This window comes from Crotalus tigris, unplaced genomic scaffold (assembly GCF_016545835.1).
Source record: "Crotalus tigris isolate CLP2741 ecotype Arizona unplaced genomic scaffold, ASM1654583v1 scf7180000023675.2660513, whole genome shotgun sequence".
Taxonomy (NCBI): Eukaryota; Metazoa; Chordata; class Lepidosauria; order Squamata; family Viperidae; genus Crotalus; species Crotalus tigris.
The window spans coordinates 2,120,281-2,146,432 of record NW_024100112.1 but is presented as its reverse complement, the minus strand read 5'-3'; the positions used below and the strand labels follow the sequence as shown (position 1 = coordinate 2,146,432).

The 26,152-nt window shown below is 38.0% G+C and overlaps 1 protein-coding gene across 9 annotated transcripts in view; it reads right to left on the bottom strand.

Moving 5' to 3' along the window:
* ASB5 (ankyrin repeat and SOCS box containing 5) overlaps positions 1 to 26,152 on the bottom strand; it is a 57,698-nt gene that overhangs the window by 23,626 nt on the left and 7,920 nt on the right. For 7 of the 9 annotated variants that reach the window (XM_039320627.1, XM_039320625.1, XM_039320626.1 and 4 more), the window contains one exon: positions 1,508 to 1,587. In XM_039320627.1, the coding sequence (XP_039176561.1) occupies positions 1,508 to 1,587 (80 nt within the window). Of the gene's footprint in view, positions 1 to 1,507; positions 1,588 to 5,692; positions 5,862 to 11,078; positions 11,690 to 26,152 lie in introns of those variants that run through there. The other 2 variants (XM_039320633.1, XM_039320632.1) reach the window with 2 other exon arrangements.

Genomic DNA, 26,152 nt, shown 5'->3' with positions numbered 1-26,152 from the left:
TCCTGGGTGAGTCCTTAATTCTTTTTTTATTGCTTGCAGAGGATCCCACCTTCATCGCCAGTGTTGTGTTCTTGGTTTGTGTGCAATTGATGAAGACACATGGTGACAATTAACAAATGCTTTATTCTCTTTCTCCTACAACCAAGGAAACAGCAAAAGGCATGCAGGCCTTTTATAGGGCCAGAAACCCAGACAGTGTTAACCAATAGGAATTGAGCATTTTTGCACCTTGCGCATGCGCACAAGGCTGGCGCCAGTCTGTCTGGTCCCGGGCAGCTTTTGGAATGCCCGGAACCATTCGCAACGTTCTGAGCCTGCTTTCAGCTCTTGCAGGCTCAGGACACAAAAATAATGTAGTTAGTGGCATCATTACTCATGTTACTCATAATTACATACGTTTATGACATCAGGGGAGTCCCAGCACTGCAAATTTGGAGATCCTCTGAAATATAGAAAATTCTAAAGTTTTACTGCCATGGGAACTTAGAGGTTTTCAGGCTTTTAGCTATTTTAAACATGAAAAGATGCCATTCTTTTAGAATAGTTAGTACTTAGAATAGTTTTGAATTGACTTGTGGCATGGGGATCTGCATGTTGAAATTGTTTTAAGTCACCTTAAAGGTTTGCAGAAATATGGGATGTAACTTTAATAAGGAAAATAAAAATACAGTAAAAAACCTGCTTCACCATTTAAACTAGCCATAAATTGCACAGAATATCTACAGCAAATATTTAGTATAAGAAGGGTAGTGACTGGGTATTAAAGTTTCAATAGTAGAAGGCAGGGGGCTAACTAACATATCCTTCCTCATCAATTTTATTCAAATAGGAAGTAATTCTTGGATAAATTGGAATAATGAGCAGTTCTGGGTTGTATAGCCTGCAGAATCATATTAAAGAACTATCCAGTTTAAGACCATAATTCACATTGTGTTTAAGGTAATCTCATTCTGTAATCATATCCTGATTTTGGTTATCTTTGTTTAACTACAGCCTTGTGCTTTTTGTTTGTGTGGTTGTTATTTAGTTTTAAAAATCACATTGGTTGGCTGTGTCCTGCAAATGTAGCTAAAATACTGATTGCAGAAGAGAGGTACATACAAATCCTTATCACAAAATAAAGCTCATGTGCACACTTAGTAGGAAACCTTTAACAACAATGTGAATTAGATGATTTTATCACCTAAGCCTGGATAGCAATGATTTGGTTAGTTTTTCTATTGTAAAACTGGTAGTGTTCAGAATCCTAAAACAGTATGCCTGGATATTTATTACTTCCTACACTTGGAAGGAATGTATCTAATTCTGATCTGTTTGTCATCATCACTGTCATATATGCTATGGTAAGATTCTTTGACCTGTATAAACAAGTAAAGAAACCACAGAAACCAAAACTTGTAATTAATGAACAATGAAGTAATACCATTTTCATGTTTAACAAAGCAGTAAAATGCTTTTACATTTGACAGAAATGAACATTGATTTTAGTTACATTTTCACATTTTACCTGTGTAATTAATGTTTTGAGAGAAAGAAGACGCCCTTGGCTTGCTGCTTCATGCAGGGGTGAGCGATCTGCCCAAGAGCCTACGGAACAATACCATGGCATAGTTTAAATTACAAAAATAATTTTCATTAATGTAAAAGAACTGATTACAAACAACATACCGTACATAACTATCAGTATACAGGTAGTCCTCTAGTTAAGTTCATAATGTATCCTGCTCATTACAATGATAAAGTTACTGTATGTGAATCACATTAAATGAACAAGCCTCCCTCCCTGCTCTCCCCAATTCATTTGTTAATCAAATACGTTAAGTGTGCATGGGATATCTCAGAGGTAGGAAAGACCATGGAGGGCCCTAGTGTAGAAACAAGACCACTTTCCTCCAGTCACCCAAGGTATTGCCCATCTACTGAGATATCTCATGCTCCTTTTCCCACCCCTTGGGGTCCCCACAACTGCTTGGGGCTTCTCCACACCAACACCTTATCATTGATTGTTTACTTACCTTTCAAAGAGCTCCAGAACTCCAGAACAGGCTGGGCCACATGGTAGAAAAGGCCATGTTCTTTTCAGATTCTGGCAAAGCTATTTTCCTTAAATCTCACGCTCTTATACATTTTTGCTCAGAGAATGGAATCGTCTATAAGAACACAAGATCTATTGCATCTTTGAAAGTCTTGTCTGGTCCAAGCCTGGACGGTGCACAGTACCCTCTGCACACTGCTGGGCAATTGGTTTGAATGAGCTGCTTTGGGGATTGTGGTGCGAAGGTGGCAGCAACAGTCAATCAATGTGGGGCATTTTTCATGCTGGTTTTGACTGGAGCAAACAGGACTGTGAGGTGAATGAGCAGCTGTAGCAGGAGAGTGAGCCAGAGCAGCGGCACTGTCACTGGGGACACCATGCCTGGGAGTCTGTGCCGCCTGTGCTTACTCGCCTCCTGTGGTGCCTTGGGTGCCAGAGCCCTGGGTGCACTTCTGGTGTGGCGGGCAGGTGCCCCACAGCTGCCTGTATCACTGGAAGGGTCCTCTCACTCCAGGTGATCCCAGCAGCCTGTAGGCACTTCCCTGCCCACCTGATCTTCCCCAGGGCACAGCCGGCAAGTGGAGGATAGCTGGTGCATCAAGCTCTCCATCTTTCCATCCATCTCCATGGTGGTGCAATTGATGAGGTCCAAATGGGTTCAGTGCTTCACTGGGTGGCCAGCATTTAAGAAAAAGGTGACCGCTTTTTTCTCATGTGGCAAAGCCTGTTCTGGAACTCTGGAGATCTTTGAAAAGTAAGTGAGGGACCAGTACTGGGTTGGGGAGGAGCACATGGAACTGGGTGGGCTAGCAAAGCTGGCCCAGTTCCTGTGGAAACCCGGTGGGACAGGATGGGGGGGGTGAATAGGCAGGGGGTATGTTTCAGTGTCTCTGTGATCAATCGTAAGGGCAAATAACTGCTGTGGTATTGCAATATACGTAACGTACGTATTGGGAAGGGTGTCATAACTTTGAACTATCACTAAGTGAATTGTCATAACTCAAAGACTACCTGTACTATGAAAGCTCTCATTGTCATGACCTTTACGTGGGTGAAACAATACATCACAGGGCAACAATGTTTGAACCAAGGTACCTCCAAAGGGCTAATTCACAGAATATATGTAAAATCTGGGACCTGTGACTCCCTAGGGAATAAAATTTGAGAACATTGTGGCTGCTTCTGTGCTACTAACTGCTGCTGTGCTGGCTGGCCTGCTGCTGAGGTCACATCATTTTTATTTTCATTATTTCATTTCCTGGCCAGTTTTGCAATCTCTCAATCCTTCCCCCATCTAGCAGTAGGAACTTATTTATTTGCCTGCTAAAAATAGAAAGGAAAGGAAAGGAAAGGAAAGGAAAGGAAAGGAAAGGAAAGGAAAGGAAAGGAAAGGAAAGGAAGGGGGAGGGGAGGGGAGGGGAGGGGAAAGAAGGAAGGAAGGATTTCTGATATTCCCTGCCAGATCCCCACAAGGAAACTCAATGAGGAAGCCTGTAGGAAATTGGAAGTTGCTTCTGCTCCCACTGCTTTTTTGCCCAATCATTTTGTTTCTTTGTTAAGGAAGGAAGTATCTTTGAAATAATGACCCAATGGGCCTTGGGTTATCTAGTTGTTACTAAATCTAAATCTCATCCCTCAGTATACATCTGGTGAATCATTCTCTGAATGGAAAAAAATGATAATGGTATTCTTTTTTTTTTACATTTATCCACACATGGAAATGCTTTTAAGGTTGTAAACCTAAATATGAATGAAATATTGGAACTGAGCTGCAAGTTCCATTAGCTGCAAGTTAGTTAATGGAATTCACTTAATATAGTTCTATAGCCAGAGGGAAATGGCCCCTATTTCTTTTACCATATCAAGATACTGGTGTGTCTTTCAGCTCTTGCCCTATTGCGCAAACTAAGCAATTCAGTGCATGGGTTCAAAACATATTGCTAAATAGCTGAAGGAAAATCCAGAAATACATATGTGCTTTCCAATGCTCATTCCCTGCAGTAAATAAAACTCTTCTGATTTAAATTCAATGTAGATGTGTACATAATATTTGTTTTTAACACTGCACAAAATTCTACCACGCTATGGTAAAAGGAACAATATGCTATTTATATCAGAAAATGAAATATAAGCCACATATTTTGCAAAAGATTATTGTGTGAGCAACAGATCCCAATATGTATGGTTGCTATTTACAACTTCCTTCATCCATCCTCTGCAGAGAATTCATTACACTTTTGTGCTAACTTGTTTTACTGCCAAATGAGCTTTAAAAGCTGCAGCATTGGGGAAAGCGTATCCAGTGTATAAAGTGCCTGATTAGTATCCCTGAGGCATTCTGAGCTTGTATGTACTAGGACTATTAATTTTGTTAAAAGTAGAATACTGCAGTCAAAATCTTTCTGTTAGTTTTCACTTTCCCTTGCAAAACATATTGATTCATATCCTTGCTAACTTTCCTGTTTCCTCCTATTCCTCCCTTTAAATGTATATGCTGTGCTTCTTAGAAAATCATGGCATGTGTCATTATTGCAAAGCCATGAAATTCATTTTCTCACAATGTCAGGATAGAATTCAAAACTCTGCACTGAACTAAGCCTGTGTCTACTGTCTCTATTATAGCTATACTAAGAGCAAATATAGATTAGTTATCTCACTTCAAAAGTATTTATTCCCTGTGGGCCTCCTTTTTCTATTAATTAGAACTAAAGGTTATCTCCCATATTTGATATTGGATTTTAATCTGCCTTGCAAGTAGCCTGTTACGGTTACATTTGCAAAGAAAAAGGGATTGTAAAATGTTTGTATAATTCATATGAGAATACTGTAAGTTACTTCTTGGAGGAATGTTTCATCCTGCATTCTCTCCTCCTTCCTCCATTTAATTTCTACAGGCTATTGGAAAGGACAAGACCATAAAGCTGTATTCTGACATTTTAAAACCCCATACAGAAAATGCCGAAACAATCACTATTTCTAAACTACTAACCCAAAGTCCAACAAGACACTGAGATTTTTGTCAGTTATGTAATGAATTCTTGTTTAATGATTGGTGGCAGAATTGTAAGGTATCCCCAACCCCCGGTCCGTGGACCAGTACCGGGCCACAGCATGCCAGCAACTGGGCCGTACAAACAAACAAAGCCCCATCTGCAGGATGCCGGCAGCACACAAAATCACGCCCCCTCTGGTCTGCGGAAAAACCTCTCTCCACAGAACCGGTCCCTAGTGCCCAAAAGGTTGGGGGGCTCTGCCCTAGAAGTAACAGAGGTGTGATTTAATATACAAAAGTCTTTCAGTACAGTACTTGATTTTATCAAGCTTCCACAGCATGGCATGCACTGAATTGTAATGGAGAGAGAATCAAGTTCCAATTCAGTCTAGTTCTTTAAATTTAAGGAGAAAAGTATTAAAAGGATTAGTTGGAGGGAAAATACAAATCTAATATTGTTAGTCTAACATTTCCTTATGATTCTTTTTTCACTGATTGAAATGCAAAGTACCAGTGGCTATATTTAGATTCTGCATTGCAAGTCATATGGTATCTAATTTACGAGGAACAAGAGCTGCAGTTCTGTAAATATTGCAGAGATCAAAGTTAAAATGCTACCATAAACAGAAAAAAATAAGGAAAGTTTTAAACATTGTATACAGTACCTAAATCTCCATCTCCCCATGGCATTTCCAGCCAATTTTGACTATAAATCCTGCTCATTTTAAATAAGAAAAACTGTCTCTTTAGCTGATTCTTGTTAATAACACGTCAGCCATATTTGGAAAGAGCTTCTTGCACTCAGTATAAAATGAACTTTCACCTGTAAAGACACTGCAGAAAACAAATATCCAAAGACCTAAGTTTAATATTTCAGCTTTCATTGCTCAGCCCTGTATAGCAGAAATGTTATCTGCAACATTGCATAATTTAAAATATATACAGTATTTCATTTTATAATCAACTATGTGATCTAAATAATAATGATTTGAATTTGGCTCTAGATTCAAATATCTGCTCTGAATTTATTAAGTAAATTTGAGCAAAATAATCACTTAACCTCATTTATATCTTTAAAAGAGAAAGATAAGTACTTTATTTTATACAACTTTTGTAAAAAGAAATGTAATAAAACAACTAATTATTTCAGAAGTTAAATGTTTAAAGTTAAACTTTGCAATATCATGTTATGAACTCAGTGTCATATACTGTGAAAATGGTCACATGTAACTAGACAATAAACTATCAATTTCCCCAAATTTTCTGTTTGTATAAAAGTATTTCTGAAAAATACTGTGCTCTCACATTATTACACAAACAATTAGCTGCAGTGTTATCTTTAAATTTTTGTAAGAAATGACTCATATATAATTTCTGGATTTATATGTAAGCTATAATTTTCTATAGGTCAGAGATTAATTTATGGCTTCATGGTAACTTATATGCTCAGTGTCTATGAAACATTATTTGTTTGAATAGTCCTTTTTGACCGAAATATCTGAATCATGGTTTACAACCAGTCTAAGACAGCAGAGAGGAGGGCATTTTTCTTACAATTCCTAAAATAGGGAAGTGCATTTAGGATTTTAACAAAATTTAAGTGACCTGCCACTTCAACCGAACACTTCATTGACACTTCATCTGACCGTAGATGAATTAGTTTGCAATAACAAAACAGACATACTGCTTACAATCTTTAGTTTTTCATAGTAAAACCTCACTTCTCAAGTAGAGTAACTGTCAGGCCCCTCGAGTAATTCTCGGGACGCTGCCATTCTGTCGGGAGGGGGATAGTAGTGGGCTCTGGGATGTTTTTCTTCTGCTTTGTTCTTTCAACCTTTGATGTTTCTCTTTGGGTGTGAAAGGTGGAAGGAATGTGCCTGGGGCCATCTGCCTTACCTCTTCTCCGCTGGGAAAAAGATGCCATGCCTGGGAACAGTGCCTTATTGCTCTTTCATCTTCCAATTCCCATAAAAACATTGTACCTTTGGATTGACTGGGTACAGATTGGGCCATTGGGCACTTGGGAGGGGTTTGAAGAGAGAAGTTTAATGTAACGGTTTGAGCAGAAATATTCAGATTTTGCCTTGCCTTTCTGCTTTCACTACCTCTCAATAAAAGTTCCTTTTGAAATGATGCCAGTTTCAGGAGTTCTGCTTTCTTGGGAGTACAATATTAGCTGAGGCAGGACCTTTCAGTAACTCTTGCTTCTCTTCTTCAGAGTTCTCCCTCACTGGAGAATATTAAAAATATTTGGTGACTAGAACTTAATTTCAGCGTAAATCTTATTACAGACCTGCAAAATAATAGCCCTGACTTCTTTGGGAAGTTTTACAACAGCACAAAAAATGCATTATGAATGTGATAGAACTATGGTTTTCCAATGGACTTTCAAAATGTTATTGTGTAATCATTCAGTCTCTTTTTTATTTTATTCCTCGAATATATATTAAAAGAGGAAAACATTACAAAAACACTCTGAGAAAAATTCCCAGTTCTACCCAGGTAACATTTGAAAGATACATTCATGCTAATGTTTAAATACATTTTGACTGCATAAAATAATACTGATTAATGTCTTTACTACGTTAACAAAGAGCAGGTCAGAAATATAATGCATATATGTATCAGTGATTCAAGTCAAGCATCTGGGAGTACATTATCTTTCCAACATTGAAGGATATAGAAACATAAAAACATAGGAAACTGACATCACAATATGACCCAGTGAACCATTGAGTCTGCCCTTTGAGGTTTTTGTTTGTTTTTGTTTTCTTTTTAATTTATGTATTTATGTATTTATTTATTTATATTTTTGGCTCATCACACCAATCACCCAGATGTTCAGACTGGATTTGGCATGTTTGTCTATCAAGTTCTTTCCAAGGACCTAGGATAGGTAGATCTGGATGACTGATGGTGTTATAGATATCATTACAGGATGGAAGCTTTTCTGAGTAAAGCCACCTTTTGCAATTGACTGATGGTGAATTTTGTCAATGTCGATGGTGCTCAAGTGGGGCTCCAGTTGTTTTGGAATTGCACCCAAGATGCCACTACCATTGCTATTACCTTTGCTTGCTTTTGCCACAGTTGTTCTACTTTTATTTGTAGTTCTTTGTACTTTGTTATCTTCTCTATTTCTTTCTCTTCTTTTCTGCTGTGTCCATGTACTGTCCCATCCACTATCCAGACTTTTTCGTCCTTGGTTTTAGGACTATACCATCTCTGGTGCTAGGTGGGATTGCACTGCCCCAAACAGACCCTATGTGAAATCTGGGGGTCTTCTTGGATTCAAAATTCCTGTTCAAGGAGAAGGTAGCAGTTGTGGCTAGGAGGTCCTTCATATCATGTGCCACTTGCATCCATTCTTTACAACCTTCTCCAGAAAGGGAAAGTTAAAATCTGGACAGCAGCAGTTTAGATAATGGAAGGTCTGCTGATGACAAATGATAGTGCGCCACTGCCACCTTCAAAACCAGGGAAACAATCCTCTTCCTCAAAGAAGCCAATACAATCAACTAGCCACGTTATTAGCTACATAATAATCCAGAGGGACCAGACTCTAACAAACTGGTGTCTGAGCTTACAGTTCGAAGGATCTTGTCCACTTCATCATGAATGTGTGAGATTTGGTTGAAGCCACCATATCTAAAAGTGGTGAAAGCATGTAAGCAGGGTCGACAAAAGCCAGGAAAAACTCCCTTAGGGAAAGGAAACAAGTTTTAAGGAAACAAGTGAACAAAAATTGGGCCTAATCACATGGGAAGCCCCTCCACAAATTTCACCAACAGCTAAAAAGCAAAGCAGCTGTGCCTGAGCACATGGAAAGCTCTTCCCCACCAACAAAGCTAGGATTTGGGGGGATAAAAGGGGTCCTGAAGCTTGTCTACTCTTTGAGTCATTTTTGGATCCAGACTTGGTAACTTTTATCCGTGGCAGTCTAGTGAGAGACACTTGGTAAATGTGGATGAGACAGTGTGTGTGTGTGTGCGAGAGAGAGAGAGAGAGAGAGAGAGAGAGAGAGAGAGAGAGAGAGAGAGAGAGAGAGAGAGAGAGAGAGAGAGAGAGAGAGATTAACCAATACAGTTGCTGTTATTTTAAATTCACTGGGTCTCTGTGTATACTAAAGAACCATTTGTGCCTCAGTATTCAGTTGAAAGTGATTTGAATGTGGCAATTTTCCAGGGCTATGAGTGTGTAAGAGAGTGACCATAAGCTGAATCTGAGATGACACCTATGTAACAAGTCATAGAATCAAAGTGAGTCCAAATAACATCCCAAGAATGCACCCCAGGAATTAATTTGGATTTGTTTAGTGAAAGTCCTAGCACAATCCCAAGTGAATCCAAATGATTTTGTGGCCCAAATAGTGTGAGTATTTCACATCTCAGCCCTTGTAGAAGATCCCGAGGCCAATCTTTCCCCACTAGGGAATAGATCACTATAAACAGGCCACATGAACAGTTATAAAATGATGGAATAAGGATGGAGAAATACATTTTGCCCACTTTATCCCCATGATGTAGGCCCAAACATTGGCGCTTGTGTTTGGTTAGATTCACTTTTTATCTTTTTGTAACAGTACTCCAGGCATCACTTCTGGTGCTCATCTCTTGGAGCTCCTCAGAAAACCAAGGTGTACCCCAACATTGGCATAAAAACAAATACAACCTTAAACAAAAATAAACAATATCCCCACATTGACATAGCTGGCAAACTACGGTTTAAGTAATCCCTCCAAAACAAAGATTGCAAATTGTATTTTGCAATCATAATTTAATATTGGAAGGACTGGAGGAAGAATCTGTGCATTTAGCTTTTTTTGCCAACATTTAAACTATGAATGAAGGAAATTTCAGTTTCTTTACTTTGCCTTATTATTTAGTTTATTAGTGCTAAATTATCAACTTACTGAAATGAATGAGTATAAAGTATTAACATGAAAATATATTTTTCTACTGTTTCTTAATCGTAAATGCAGTGATAATGTAAAATATTAAAAACTTCTTTTATTTGAGATGAATAAATTACAATGCAATTCTATAAATATCAAGCAATTTGATATTAACAAGCAATTTGAGTTCAGTGGCATTCTAGGTGAATTTGTGCAATTTTAACCATTCTTTGGATGAAAATAAGTATCCATATTAATGTCTTAAACACAAAATAAGTGTGATCTCTAAATTAAATATACTTCTACTCTGGATAGTGAAAGGATTATCTTCTATACATAGCCTTTATTTTAATGAGAAAAAAGTAGTGGCAGACTGTTTATTGTAAGGAAGGTTTCTGTCAAGAAAATGGCATAATAGAAAGTGTTATAGCTGTCTTCCTTTGCAGGATAATACTTCTCTGGATAAAAATCTGCTCTTAAAATATAATCATTCAGCTATATGGTTAATATGTCTGGTTTTAATCCAAAATGTAACAAAGTCTGTAATAATCTTTATATTTGGATAATGACTATAAAATTTCAGAATATCTTAAATTAGATCGGTTGGAAATGTCAAATACAAGCAGCTAGATTTGTTGTTGTTGGTAAATATGTAAGCAATAAGCAATGCAAGATGTATTGTTTATGAGGTTTCACAGTTCCTTCATGTTGTCAGAATATTTTACAGAATAGATTAGATATTGACTCATTTCTGCAATTATATTTACCTGTAGTCCTTCTTTCATTTGCACAGATATGTATATTTATTAGTATATATGTATTTATATATAAGTATTCTCCGCCCTTCTTTCTGTAAATATTACTTAGCAATGTTACTTAGCTATATTATATTATATATTAATACACATACACATACATAAACACACAAATATATATTTTCTCTATTGCAAAACCATCTCATACTAAATGCACATAGCTTGTTTTTAAAGTCTACTAAAAATGCACAAAAGCATATGTCCTAACATGCACAATAAAAAAACATATTTACATTGAAATTTTAGTTTAAGAAAGTGTGCACTTGAGTCTTAACAAAAAGTGGGCATGCCAGCAAACATCAGTGCCCTACAAGCTGCTGAAACAATGAGTTTACTAACCTTGACTGGTGAGAATGCCCCAGTTAGCCTTCCGTTTCACAGGACGCTCTTCTGTGCATTCTAAATTTCTCTTTGAGAGATTCTGTTTAATGCTGCTCCTCTCAACAACAGCATCTGTGGACATTTTTTTTAAACTCCTGCCAAGGCCTCTGTGTCATCAACACTATTCTGTAGAACATTCATAATCTGCTAACTAATTTCTTTCTTCCTTGATATTCTGGCTATACTTATTTTGGAATAGCTTCCCGTAGAACAGTCACTACAGTTAAACCCATTCAGCAACATTTACTAACAGAACAGGCAGCTAGAGTGAGGGAAAGAAAAGATTGCATTGGCATGTTCTATTTATAAAGTAAGAAAAAATCAGCTTAGCTATGACATGGGTCTGTTTACATTATTTAAATGGAAGACACTCTTGTATTTTTATTCAAAGCTGTGCTAAAAACACTGTCCCATGATGACCCTAATAAAGACCTATCTAATCCCAAATATCCTTTGATAAAAATGGATTACCCCTCCCACCACCTAAATACATGTTTGTACACAGTGTATGGAAGATATTGAGCTTCCAACGGTCCCTTAAGACCTTGTTACATGCCAACAAGGCTGGAACCCCAGGGGGCTATTGAACTTGTGATGTAGCGCGGCTATTATTAACACCCCTTCGCCCATCATTTCTCTGTTTGTTAGGATAGTTTTAATATTTTTATAATTAAGAATAAGCATCCAGAGTTGCTTTTGGTGAGATGAGCATCATGGATGGATGGACGGACAGATAGATGAAATATGTGAGAAGAATGGATCCACTATCTTTTCCTTGAAGTTGTTGCTGTTAGAAACAACTGGTATGTAGATTTTCTGACTATTGTCTGGTTTTCAACTTATCTCAAATATTACATATATTTAAAATATATTTTAAAACAAATGCTTATCTTGGATGGCCAAAGGGACTTATGCATATTTGTAATTCTAACATTAGAAGAGATTAATTCAGATTAAGTAAAATGATTTATATACTACAATCCCGAATTTTCTAATTGCCTAACAGAATGCCAGGTTGACTGTTCCACTGCTCGCTGACTTTAAATGAGGGTAAAATAAAACAGCAGCGAGGAGCAGAGGAAGTTTCAGAAATTGGGCTGCTTGACTGACATGTTCTACTTGCCTGAGCAAGCCAATCACCAGAGCTCTTTGCCTGCTCCCCACTTTGTATGCTAAGTGGCTTAGCAACCACTTCTGTCTTACTTAGCAGAACCATATGCATTAATGCATTAATGCTTCACCTGTGGAGATGGTTACCAGCATCAAATTCCTGATTGTGCAGTCAACAAGTAGGCTGGCTTGATCGTTCAACAGCGAAACACTGGTGAAGCAGGCATAGCAGCGCCTGCATTTTCTGTGTCGCATGAGAAAAGCACATCTTCCTTCTCCTGTCCTGATCACTTTCTACAGAGGGATGATCAAGAGCATCCTGTCATACAGCATCATAAGTTTGGTATACAAGCATCACTGCTTCAGATAGGAAGGTGGTGTAGAGAGTGGTGAGGATGGCTGAAAAGCTTGGCAGTCCCCTCCCTTCCATCCAGGACATAGCACATAAGCATTGCTTGAGCAGGGTCCGCAAGATTGTCTGGGACACTACACATCCTCTTCACGACTGTTTTCCTTGTTACCTTCTGGGAGGAGGCTCCGTGGTATCCGAAGCAGAACATCCAGATTCAGTCACAGTTTTGTTCCATACAGTATTAACCTTGTGAACTCTAAAGCTTCCTCTTTCCATTATGTATTCAAGATGGGCAGTGATTAATATGTCACTTATATATAAGGGTGTAGGTCTATACATATGTTGTATATAGTATGTTTAAATGTGTCTTATGTATGCGTACACTTTGAGAGCAAGCAACTCAATTTCATTTTTAATGCGTGCCATTGTGCCCACAGTAAAAAATGACAAGAAAGCTTGTCTGTCTGTCTGTCTAGCATGGTACCCTTTCTAAGAAAAGTGATTCTTTTGAAAATAAGTGTAAAATCTATTTTTACTATATATTTAAAATGAATGTTTTTGGAAATGTTAAATTCATGTCTACAATCCATCAGCCAGAGCCAAAGATCAAGAGGGTGTTTAAGAAAGAAAAGCAGACATGTTTAAAATTAAGGAATATGGTACCTCTGCAGCGCATTATAGCCTAGGAATTTTCCATAGCAGAATTCTTTTGTACCTTTCTCATAAACACTCCCTTGTATTTTTCCTACAAACTCTTTTTATTACAGCATACGAGGTGAAGCTTATTTTTACTATATTTAGAACAATCGGGACTCAGAAATAATGAGTAATCTAGTGTAAATAACTCTGAGATTTACTAATAGATTCCAATCTACCTCTTGCCCTCCATTCTTCTCAAAAATAACCATAACGCTTAGTTTTGAACAATATGTAGCATACATTCGCACTGTATGTAGGACTTGAGACAAATTACTTGTTTATTTAAAGCATTTATACTGCACACTTAGTTCTAATGTAGTTAAACATTAATAAACAAATTTAAAGATCTGATTTACTATCAGACCCATCAGTCCCATGCAACCAAGACAGCCTGGGGTAACACAGCTATGATTGTTTCCATGGGTTTTCAAACATGGAGGAAGCAAGAAGTATAAAATATGGGAAACATCATCTTCTTTCTCTTATACAAAAAAGAAAAAAACCTAAACCACAGTTTAAATTTAGGCACCCATTTAATCTGGGAAGCCTTAGGACATTTAATATATGTGGCCTCCTGGGCATAACCTGACATAATAATTTTCTGATTGAAAGTCTTAGATTGTCCTAATCATGTCACAGTATAAAGTCTGAAACACAAACTGCAATCAAAATGGTCCATTTAAAATAGTATATGCTTTATTAGAAAACATACAACAGAAAAAAAATACAGATGGGCATCGCATTTAGCAGAGGACATAAAGGGACCATGAATAGCTTCCTCAAGAATGGAGATGGAGCTTCTGGAAAAATAGTTGTGAGATGAATCATTATACATATCCAAAATTACCTAATGTAAGTTAACATACTTTCTCACAGGCTCCTTACTACCTATGGAAGCCTGACTAGGTTGAATTTATTCAGCCACTCCATCTTGGAATCGGCTGTTTTTCTTCCCACTACTATGTTGCTCTCAGAAAGACTCAAGAGAAATATCTAGCTAGTCCTCTTTCCTGTTTTACTCGAGGGAGAAGGGAAGAGGAGGGAGATGCATTTTCTCAATCTATACAGCCAAATATATCACTTGGGCTTCCTTTCTAGAGGTAGAACATACTAGGATACAATCATTTGTATGTGTGTACTGATTTAATAGAGACTTGCTTCTAGAGACTTGCCTACATAGAGGTGGCCATTACAGATTTAAAATCTTAAATGAGACAACAACAACAAAAAAAAAACAGAACTAAGGAGAAAAAACAAAAGCAAAAATATTCCTGTATAAACTCTCAGTGTTAAGATAAAACTGACAACAGCTAGCTATAATTTTAATGCTATAATTCCAGTGCTGCCAACAATTGGTCTTACCATGATGAGAAAGGAAAAAGCTAAGATGGAAAAAGACTCTAAAACTAAATTCTTAATACTGCCAATAAAGTGGCACCCAGTTCCTATGCCTATGTCTGCCTAATGCATCTGCACTCCAGTCACATGACTGTATTTTGGGTGCATCTGCGGCCCTTTGCAGCATTCTGCAGTCATAAGACTGTGATGTATGATTTTTTTGCTGCAAACTGGCAATTACATCTGCCCAGCAAGAAAAAAAACATAGCAAACAATGGGTTTGCTTAATGAACAGTGTTTTGCTTTACAATAGCAATATTCACTTAACAACCACCGCGAAAAAGATTGCAAATTGGGCATCATCTTGTGGTGACCTGCTTTATGACTGTCATGACTTACCACTGAAACTGTGGGTTTGATTATGATCATTAGTTGAGGACTACCTGTAGTTTGATAGTTGTACTGGCTTCAAATAAAGCTCACTGAATGATCTGAGGTAATCTATTGACCATCTTGCAGTCTATTCTATTCCACAGGGTAAAACTATGAAATGAGGATAAAACTGGAGGGTAACCGTTAAAATTGTAGTAGTAGTACAATATGCTCTGGGGATCAGCCTCACAACTGTGTAGGCTGCCTGAGCTCCTTGACTCCATCTGTAGAGCTTTTGGTGTCCTTCTCTTGGTTGGATCACATCCTGATAACTATGGGATTCTCTGGTGCCATTACCCACTGCAGGGAAGCTGGACTTATTAGTTTGATCCACCCACAGCTACTGATGGACCTGGATGGGTTTCAGAGGGAGATGGGGTTGTCCCTGTTGGTCTGCTGCCCTGATGACTACTTGGCATGGGGTGCGTGTGTCAGTGGAGGCTTTTGATCAGATCGTCCCTATGTGACCTTTTCCCTCTCATGGAACAGATCCCTCCCTGTGATTTACAGAGGAACTGAGAGAGCTGAAGCAATACAAGAGACATCTAGAGCATTGTTGAGGATCTACAAGGGATGAACTTGACCATATATGGGTTATTGCCATGATTAAGGCTTTCATGTATCTCACAATGTTAAGGATGGTGAAGTGCCATTACTTTTCTGCCCTTATTGCATTGATGGATAACCGTCCTGCATTCCGGTTTCAGCTGACAGTCTGTCTTGGATAAAGGGACTCAGAGAACCATTTGTAAGGTCATGTATAAGTTTTTCAAATTTGCTCACAATTGGATGCCAGTCTTGTTATACTGTAGCTCCAGAGGAGATACTAGGGACAAAGTCTTGTCCAATTATCTGAACCTGTTGGACCCGATGAAGTGGACAGAGGACTTTTTTTTAGATCAATGCCCTTCCTGCTTGTTAAAGCAAGCTGGGGGGTGGCATGTGAATAAGCTCTAGCAGTGGAAAATTCTTCCTTGAGTGAAAGGTTGATCCTTTGCCTTTTAAGAAAGCCTTGGTCTGCCCCCTTCTCAGGAAGCCATTGCTGGACCCAACAATACTTGATAATCTTTGTTCAGAATCTAACCTGCTCTTTTTGGGAAAGGTGATTGAGAAAGTAGTTGCACAGAGCTCCAAAGAGCTTGGATGAAGTAGACTATCTCGATCCTTTTCAGTTAGGATTCAGACCTGGGTATAGCACAGAAACAGCACTGGTCGCACTTTTGGATGATCACTGGTATGGGGTGGGACATGTTAGACTGGCACCATCACTCCGGCATTTCAAAGGTCCCTCAATATCTTGGGGAACTAATTGACAAAATGATTTTTGAAAACTGTAAGAAAAGGAAGACCAATCTGAATGAAGCATGGTTTGACTACAAAAAAGCATTCAATTCTCTGCCACATGACTGGATAATCAAATACCTAGAAATAACAGAAGTCAGTAGAAACATCAGAAAATTTGTGCAAAAATCGATGGCACAATGGAAGACACAGTTGCAGGTCAATGGTGACAGACTGGGAGAGGTTAATATCAAGAGAGAAATATTTCAAGGAGATTCACTATCACCACTACTATTTATCATTGCACTGTTTCCTCTGACAACAATACTGAATAATTCAGGCCATCAAAAACATCTGCCAGACTATCCCACCTCCTTTACATGGACGATCTGAACCTGTATGGAAAAAACACTATCTGAAATAGAAGCACTGCTCAACACTGTCTGTATATATAGCCAAGATATTGCAGTGGAATTTGGATTGGACAAATGTGCCACATTTACTATCAAACAAGGAAAAATAGTGAAAAATGAGGGAATCAAGATGTCCCATGAAAATAACATTACAAGTCTGGATGAAGATGATTACTACAAATACCTGGGTATCCTTCAAGGGACAACATCAAGCACACTGAAGTCAAGAAAAAGATTAGAGGTGAGTACATCAAGAGAGTGAAGAAGATCATAAAGTCGAAACTCAATGGAGGAAATACCATGAAGGCAATCAACACCTGGGCAATTCCAGTCATTAGATACACAGCTGGAATAATGGACTGGACTCAAGCAGAACTAAAGGCAATGGATAGGAAGACCAGAAAAATAATGACAATGAATCATGCCCTTCATCCTCACAGCAACATTGACTCTATCTACCAAGGCAAATAGATGGGCATGGAATGTTGCAAGTAAATCAGATGGTTGAAGAAGAAAAAAGGGTTTTGGAAGAACAATGAAGAAGATGCATTGAAGTTAGTATACCAGGAAGGCTTACTGACTATTGGAGAGACCAAACTGGCCTACAAGAAAGATCAAATGAAGAACAGAATGGAGGCATGGGAAGACAAAGCACTACATAGCCAGTACATTTAAAAATAGCAGGGAAAGCAGATAATAACAAGACCTGGCAATGGCTAAGAGCAGGAAAATTGAAAAAAGAGACAGAGGGGTTAATTCTGGCTGCTGTAAGAAGATTGCACAGACTGACTATAAGCAGTGATATGACAAAGTAGCAACAATGGTGCATTGAAAGATCTGCAAGAAATAACAATTGCTTTCATGCAAGAACTTGTGGGATGATAAAATATAAAAATAGAAAATGAAGAAGTTAAATTGCTCTGGGACTTTAGAATTCAAACAGACAGGCACCTGCCACATAACACCCCAGACTTAACAACTGTCGATAAGAAAGACCAAAAAGTCTGCATAGTGGATGTGGCAATGTCTGGAGATAGCAGAAGAGAAAGAGCTGGAAGATAACAAAATACAAAGGCCTACAAACAGAAATAGAACAACTGTGGCAAAGACAAGCAAGGGTAGTACCAATAGTAACAGGTACCTTGGGTGCAATCCAAAAACAACTGGACACCACTTGAACACCATTGGCATTGACAAATTCACTATCAGTCAATTGCAAAAGGAAGCTCTACTGTGAACAGCTTCCATCCTGCAATGATCTGCCTATCCCAGATCCTTGGTAAGGACTTGAGAGATAGACAAAAATGCCAAACCCAGTCTGAACATCTGGCTGATTGTGTGATGATCAATAAACAACAAAAAGAACAATAATTGGAAGCTTTGCCAGAAGTTTGGGTTTGAATGCAGCAAAAATTACTGGGAACACCAAATTGACAAAGTTCTTCAAAATGAACAGGTCAAGATCTTGTGGGACTTTCGAATCCAAACAGACATCTGGCCCACAACACGCCTGACATCACTATTGTAGAAAAAAAAAGGCTGGTTCATTGATATTGCAATACCAGGTAATGCACGAATTGAAAAAAAAAACTAGAAAAATAACAAAATACCACGATCTGCAAATTGAAGTTGAGTAATTGTGGAGGAAGAAATCAATGGTTGTGCCAATAGTACTAGGAGCCCTTGGAGCAATATCCAAAGGGCTGCCTAGATACATTGAAATTTAGAACTTATCAGAACTGAATATTCTGGCTTTGCAAAGTCCACCCTACTCAGAACTGTCTATATACTCAGATGCTGCCTTAACAGCTCTTATTTCCTTTGTTAGGACTTGAAGTGTTAAGTTTTTACCAGTCCCAGACTGTGAATTGAATATTAATAATAATTATAATAATTAAATTGTTACTACTACTAATAATAATAATCACAATCATAATACCATCAAAAATCCAAATCTGCCTATCCAGCTCCTTGGAAAGACTCGATAGGTAGATACAAATGTCAAAACCAGCCTGAACATCTGGCTTAAAGTATTAATTACTATTAATATTATTACTATTAATAATACATTAGAGAGCCACTTATTTTGTGAGAGAAACAACTAAATAATTTGAAAAATAAATAAAATATGCAGTTTGGACTCGGGGAATGGTGAAATATAAATACAATAAATAAATAATACTAATAAAATCAAGAAAACGACCCCATGTTGAAAGAATAATTATCCAGACATCATATCAAAACACATTTCTTAGGCAGATGGTTTACATACATCATTTATCATGCTTATAGTTTAGTGGCTCAACAGTTCATCATACTTCTAGAAAAATAATATGCTGAATTCTTAGTACTACATATATTGAGTTGAATAGTCTATACGGTATTCCTTTCATGCCCATCAAAACTTATTGTACCTGGAAAGCTTGAGTGAATCTCTATTGCTTTTATTAATAGAAGTCTGATCCTTCTGGAATGTGTATTGAAAAGTACATGTTGTACTATTTTCATTCTCCAACAACTGTTGTTGAGTGACATTATCAGTTGCAATTATTAAATGGTATACTATGAAAACATTTATTACCACAAACTGTATGAATGCATCCAAGTTCTTCAGATTACATATCTAAAAATATGGACCGCTAGAGCTGAAAGGTCAGATAATTGGGAATTACCATAAAAGGGAAAAATGGTAGAGAGAGCAAACCTAATTCTTTATCAGAACACTTCAATAGTTTAATATTTCTAAGTCCCTGTGGAAAAAAAAAATCTAGATTTAATCAAGACTTTTAAGTTTCACATTAAAAAAAATAAATAAAGAGTAAACATTTTCACTTACATATCAAACTCAACTATTATTCCGAATTTCCAAACCTTTTCTGGCATATCTCCTGTCATTTATTTTCCTGATATGGAATTATCATGTTGGGAAAAGCTTAAACAAAAAAACTGTAAGTAAAAAAAAGGGAACAGAAAAAAAATCGCACTAGAGCAATGTTAGAGGAAAATAAAGCTTGGGAATATAGAAATACATGTGTAATCTTAAAAAAAAATAGAACACTGTAGATCTCTAAATTCAATATTGACGTCTAGAAAAACAGCATCCAATTTATAGAAATTATTATAAATTATTCATACAAACTATTTGAGGGATCATACAAGGAATATCATGTCCATATCTTCTTCTCACACTTTTTAAGTATGTTCAAGAAAACATGGTGTATGTGTGCATTGAGTTTTGTGTAGATTCATCAGTATTCACTAGGGTTTGATTCTTGTTAATGTCCATTATTGTTTAGAACTTGTGATATTATCAATATAGCTATGAACTTGTGACCAGTTCGTTTATGTGATGTATTTGCAAAAGATTTCCCACTAATAGTCAGGTTGGGAGTCTGCTCTTCGCTTTTATTTTTCATATTGTTGTTAGGCCACTTCTTTTATTGGTAAACATGTGCTTGACTTAAATTTTAGACTACATAAGTTCTAGTTGAACTGCATGGTCTTACATCTGCCAATTTTTCAAAATAATAAACAGGATCTGACAGCATCAGAGAATTAACCTACCATTTTTGTAACCCCAATTCCTATGCAGTAGAAATAAAAGATAGGCTTATCTTCAAGAAACTTACTTTAGTTTTATCCCACTATTTTAGCAGATTACTCTAGGACCAACACAATATTTTCCTACCCATCACAAAAATCTTCAGGTGTTAAATCCAATGTTCACTCCCATAATTAGTCAAAGTAATGCAACTTTAGAGCCTTCTTAAAGATCACCAAAGATTCTTAGACCCCTTCCTGCAGCAGTCTCCAACCTTTTTGGCACCAGGGACCAGTTTTGTGGAAGTCATTTTTTCTACGGACTGGGGCAGGGGATGGTCTTGGTTTTGCTCACTTGCCTGCCACTCACTTCCAGCTAGGTGGCTTGATTCCTCACACACCAAAGACTGGTACCAGTCCATGGCCCAGGGGTTGGGGACCCATCTTACTGTATTTTGGTAGAGAACACACAGAAGTTCAAACAGCAACTATAAGCAGCTCTCCCCCAAAGGTCTTAATGAATGGTAGTGATCATGTAGAAGAAGATACTCTCTGGGGTGATTTGGATAGAGGCTTCTAAAGGCTTTCAAGATAATTATTTATATTATGCCTCAAAGCAAACTGGCAACCAATCTAATCATTTTAATAGTGGAGTAATCAGTCTCTCTTAGTCACTCTAGAGATCAACCAGTTCAATTTTTCAATCTAGTGTACTAGAATTATTACCAAACTCATTGTAAGAATTGTTGCGAGATGTACCTGAGATATACCTCAGCTGAACCTAATAGGAATATACTTTTTCAAGAATTCATACTATAGAGTGGCATTGTTGTATAAGAGCAGTGATGGTGGACAAACTTTATTTTGCTTCTATGTACATTTTTCATAGATGAGCGCATCACATTTAAGCAGTATCATAAGGCATTCAGCTGTTTTTAAAATGGTAGGGGGAGAGAATCAGAAAATTATGTTGTTAATCACTTGAGATATCATTTATGCCATTAATACTTATTTAAATATCTTACATATAATTGATACAATTGCACTCAGTATATAGGACTACCAGATCAGGTCTGCAAAACTCCAGATGACCACTAGATAGCAATAAATAATGGGTTTTTAATCTGGATATTTGCCACCTAATTCTGCTAGTCCTATTATTACATTAGAGCAGGTGTCAAACTGCCGGCTCGCGGGCCGGATGCATCATGGCGAAACTGCGCCCACCCCATTGCCGACAATGGAAAAAAGTCACGATACGTTACGACACGTCACATGACATGGCAAGTTTGACACCCCTCCATTAGAGGAATACCAGGATCAAAAACCAGAGATGAAAGAATCTCAGAGGCCCTCTAATCCAACATATTGCTCTGTACAGATCCACTATGCATTTCAGTCACCAACCTCTTTTCAAAGTTCTCCAGTGATGAGGAACATAGCACCATGAAACAACTCATTTGATTTGTTTAACAATTCTTAACATCAGAAAGCTCTCTAATATTTAACCTGAATTTATGTCCCTTTAGTTCCAACATATTCCTCTCAATCTTTTACAGACTAAACATATCTAAAATTCCTCAAGTCACTCTTCATGCTACTTAGTTCCAGACTCCTTATAGACCTCCTTACAGTCACCTTCCCTTTGTCAACCAAAGACTAGCAGATCCCTTTTTTCTTATTTTACCTTCTGATAAATGAAATTGCCAGTAAGGGAAGTCAGGAATTGTTGAACCTCTGTGTCTTCACAGAGTTAGATTTACAGCTGGAAACTGGACACCTTTCATTGTTGTGATCATATGCCTTCTTTGAAAGTTGGATCATCTAACAGAGAAAGGCCTTATCCATATCTTCTGCTTGTCCAAGCAATCTATAATAAACTCACCCCAAAAAATCAATTTTGTTACTCTAGGAGTATCTAGATGGAGACTGATATAAATGAGTTTTATTCTGTTTGTCAATTTGATCAAATCTTTTGGGAAAACTGAATCAATTTGACTCACAGCTTCAGTTTGATAATTCAGTATGACATTCTGCTTTGCTTCAGAAACAACATTTAATTCAGACATTAAATTAAAGCATTTTCAAATTGAATCAGAATTTTTCGTAGCCTTATAAATATTTCCTGGCTCCTAAAAATATTTTCCCCTTTATGGATTACTGCCTTGTCGTGGCGAAGGGGCTTGCGTAACTCAATGAAGCTATAAGCTATGCCGTGCAGGGCCACCCAAGACGGACAGGTCACAGCAGAGAGTTCTGACAAAATGTGATCCCCTGAAGAAGGAAATGGCAACCCACTCCAGTATCTTTGCCATGAAAACCCCATGGACAGTACTAAAAGGCAAAAAGATATGACGCTGGAAGATGAGCCCCTCAGGTCGGAAGGTGTCCAATATGCTACTGGGGAAGAGCAGAGGGCTAGTACTAGTAGCGCCAGAAAGAATGAAGCGACTGGGCCAAAGCCGAAAGGACGCTCAGCTGTGGATATATCTGGTGGTGAAAGGAAAGTCCGATGCTGTAAAGATTTTTTCTCCATAGGAACCTGGAATGTAAGATCCATGAATCAAGGCAAGCTAGATGTAATCAAAAAAGAGATGACAAGACTGAACATCGACATCTTAGGAATCAGCGAACTAAAATGGACAGGAATGGGTGAATTTAACTCAGATGACCATCAGGTATACTACTGTGGGCAAGAATCCCTCAGAAGCAATGGAGTAGCCTTCATAGTCAATAAAAGAATAGGAAAAGCAATACTGGGATATAATCCCCAGAATGACAGAATGATCTCAATTCGAATCCAAGGCAAACCATTCAATATCACAATAGTCCAAATCTATGCCCCAACCACTGGTGCTGAAGAGGATGAAATTGACCGGTTCTATGAAGCCCTACAGCACCTTATAGAATTAACACCAAAAAATGATGTCCTTATCATCATGGGGGATTGGAATGCTAAGGTAGGAAGCCAAAAGATAACCGGAATAACAGGCAAGTTTGGCCTTGGAGTACAAAATGAAGCAGGGCACAGGCTAATAGAATTTTGTCAAGAGAATACGATGGTCATAACAAACACTCTTTTCCAACAACCCAAGAGACGGCTCTACACATGGACATCACCAGACGGTCAACATAGAAATCAGATTGACTATGTGCTCTGTAGCCAAAGATGGAGAAGCTCTATACAGTCAGTAAAAACAAGACCAGGAGCTGACTGTGGCTCAGATCATGAGCTTCTCGTTGCAAAATTTAGGCTTAAATTGAAAAAAGTAGGGAAAAGCACTAGGCCACTCAGGTATGAACTAAATCATATTCCTGGTGAATATACAGTAGAGGTGACAAATAGATTTAAGGAATTAGATCTGATAGACAGAGTGCCTGAAGAACTATGGATGGAAGTTCGCAACATTGTACAAGAGGTAGCAACTAAAACCATCCCAAAGAAAAAAAAATGCAAGAAAGGAAAATGGCTGTCTGAGGAAGCTTTGCAAATAGCTGAGGAAAGAAGGGAAGCGAAAGGTAAAGGAGAAAGAGAAAGATACACCCAATTGAATGCAGAATTCCAGAGAGTAGCTAGAAGAGATAAGAATGCCTTCTTAAATGAACAGTGCAAAGAAATAGAAGAAAACAACAGAATAGGAAGGACCAGAGATCTCTTCAAGAAAATTGGAGATATGAAGGGAACGTTTCATGCAAAGATGGGCATGATAAAGGACCAAAATGAGAGGGACCTAACAGAGGCAGAAGAGATTAAGAAGAGATGGCAAAACTACACAGAAGAACTATACAAGAATGAGCTTAACGTCCCAGATAACCACAATGAGATGGTCACTGACCTCGAACCAGACATCCTAAAATGTGAAGTGAAATGGGCCTTAGAAAATCTGAGCAACAACAAAGCTAGTGGAGGTGACAGTATTCCAGCTGAGCTATTCAAAATCTTAAAAGACGATGCAGTAAAAGTGCTACACTCAATTTGCCAGCAAATTTGGAAAACTCAACAGTGGCCACAGGATTGGAAAAGGTCAGTTTACATTCCAATTCCAAAGAAAGGCAATGCCAAAGAATGTTCAAACTATCATTGCACTCATTTCACATGCTAGTAAAGTTATGCTTAAAATCCTACAAGCTAGACTCCAGCAGTATGTGGATCGAGAACTACCAGAAGTACAGGCAGGATTTCGAAGAGGCAGAGGAACTAGAGATCAAATTGCCAACATACGCTGGATCATGGAGAAAGCTAGGGAGTTCCAGAAAAACATCTACTTCTGCTTCATTGACTATGCAAAAGCCTTTGATTGTGTGGATCACAACAAATTGTGGCAAGTTCTTAAAGAGATGGGAGTACCAGACCATCTCATTTGTCTCTTGAGAAACCTATATGCGGGTCAAGAAGCAACAGTGAGAACTGGAACACGGAACCACTGATTGGTTCAAAATTGGAAAAGGAGTCTGGCAAGGCTGTATACTGTCGCCCTGCCTATTTAACTTATATGCAGAGCACATCATGAGAAAGGCAGGGCTAGATGAATCAAAAGTTGGAATTAAGATTGCCGGGAGAAATATCAACAACCTAAGATATGCAGATGATACCACTCTAATGGCAGAAAGTGAAGAGGAACTAAAGAGCCTCTTGATGCGGGTGAAGAAGGAGAGTGCAAAAGTTGGCTTGAAACTCAACATTAAGAAAACCAAAATCATGGCATCCGGCCCTCTCAATTCCTGGCAAATAGATGGGGAAGAAATGGAGGTAGTGACAGATTTTATTTTTCTGGGCTCCAAGATCACCTCAGATGGGGACTGCAGCCAAGAAATTAAAAGACGCTTGCTCCTGGGGAGGAAAGCTATGGCAAATCTAGACAGCATTCTAAAAAGCAGAGACATCACCCTGCCAACAAAAGTGCGTATAGTCCAGGCCATGGTTTTCCCAGTTGCAATGTATGGCTGTGAAAGTTGGACCATAAGAAAGGCTGAGCGCCAAAGAATTGAGGCCTTTGAACTATGGTGCTGGAGAAGACTCCTGCGAGTCCCTTGGACTGCAAGGCGTTCAAACCGGTCAGTCCTAGAAGAGATCAACCCCGACTGCTCTTTAGAAGGCCAGATCCTGAAGTTGAAACTCAAATACTTTGGCCACCTAATGAGAAGGAAGGACTCACTGGAGAAGGGCCTAATGCTGGGAAAGATTGAGGGCAATAGAAGAAGGGGACGACAGAGAATGAGATGGCTGGATGGAGTCACTGAAGCAGTAGGTGTGAACTTAAATGGACTCCAGAAGATGGTGGAGGACAGGAAGACCTGGAGGAACGTTGTCCATGGGGTCGCGATGGGTCGGACACGACTTCGCAATTAACAACAACAAAAAATATTTTTGGATGCCATGGAGAAATTTGTATTTTTAAAAGTGGATTGTTGATTATAAAACAACATATAAATATAAAAGATATATTCTTGCAATACTGAGGACCAATTGTGTATCTATTCTATACAATATTTTGATAATTAAAAAAAGGATTCATTCCCTAATAATATATTACTAATGGGAGACACAAAGTTTCAGAGCAATCAAGAGTTGAATCTGGGATATGTGTGATAAAATTTCTCTTTGAATTGATATTGCTTTTAGGAATCTTTTCATAAAGCTTAAACATTCATAAATTCAATACATTCATTATATAATCTGACTGTATTAGAATTGATCATTTTTAATTTCTTGTTTTTGGGCACTGCCATGAATTGAAATCAGAAAGATGTTTTCCAGTTCCTATGCAACGCTTGTTCATAAGAACCTGCAATAAGTTTCATTTGCATCTTGAAGACAAACATATGGAGTAGGTCATTGTCACACAAATATTAAATATCCTATATTT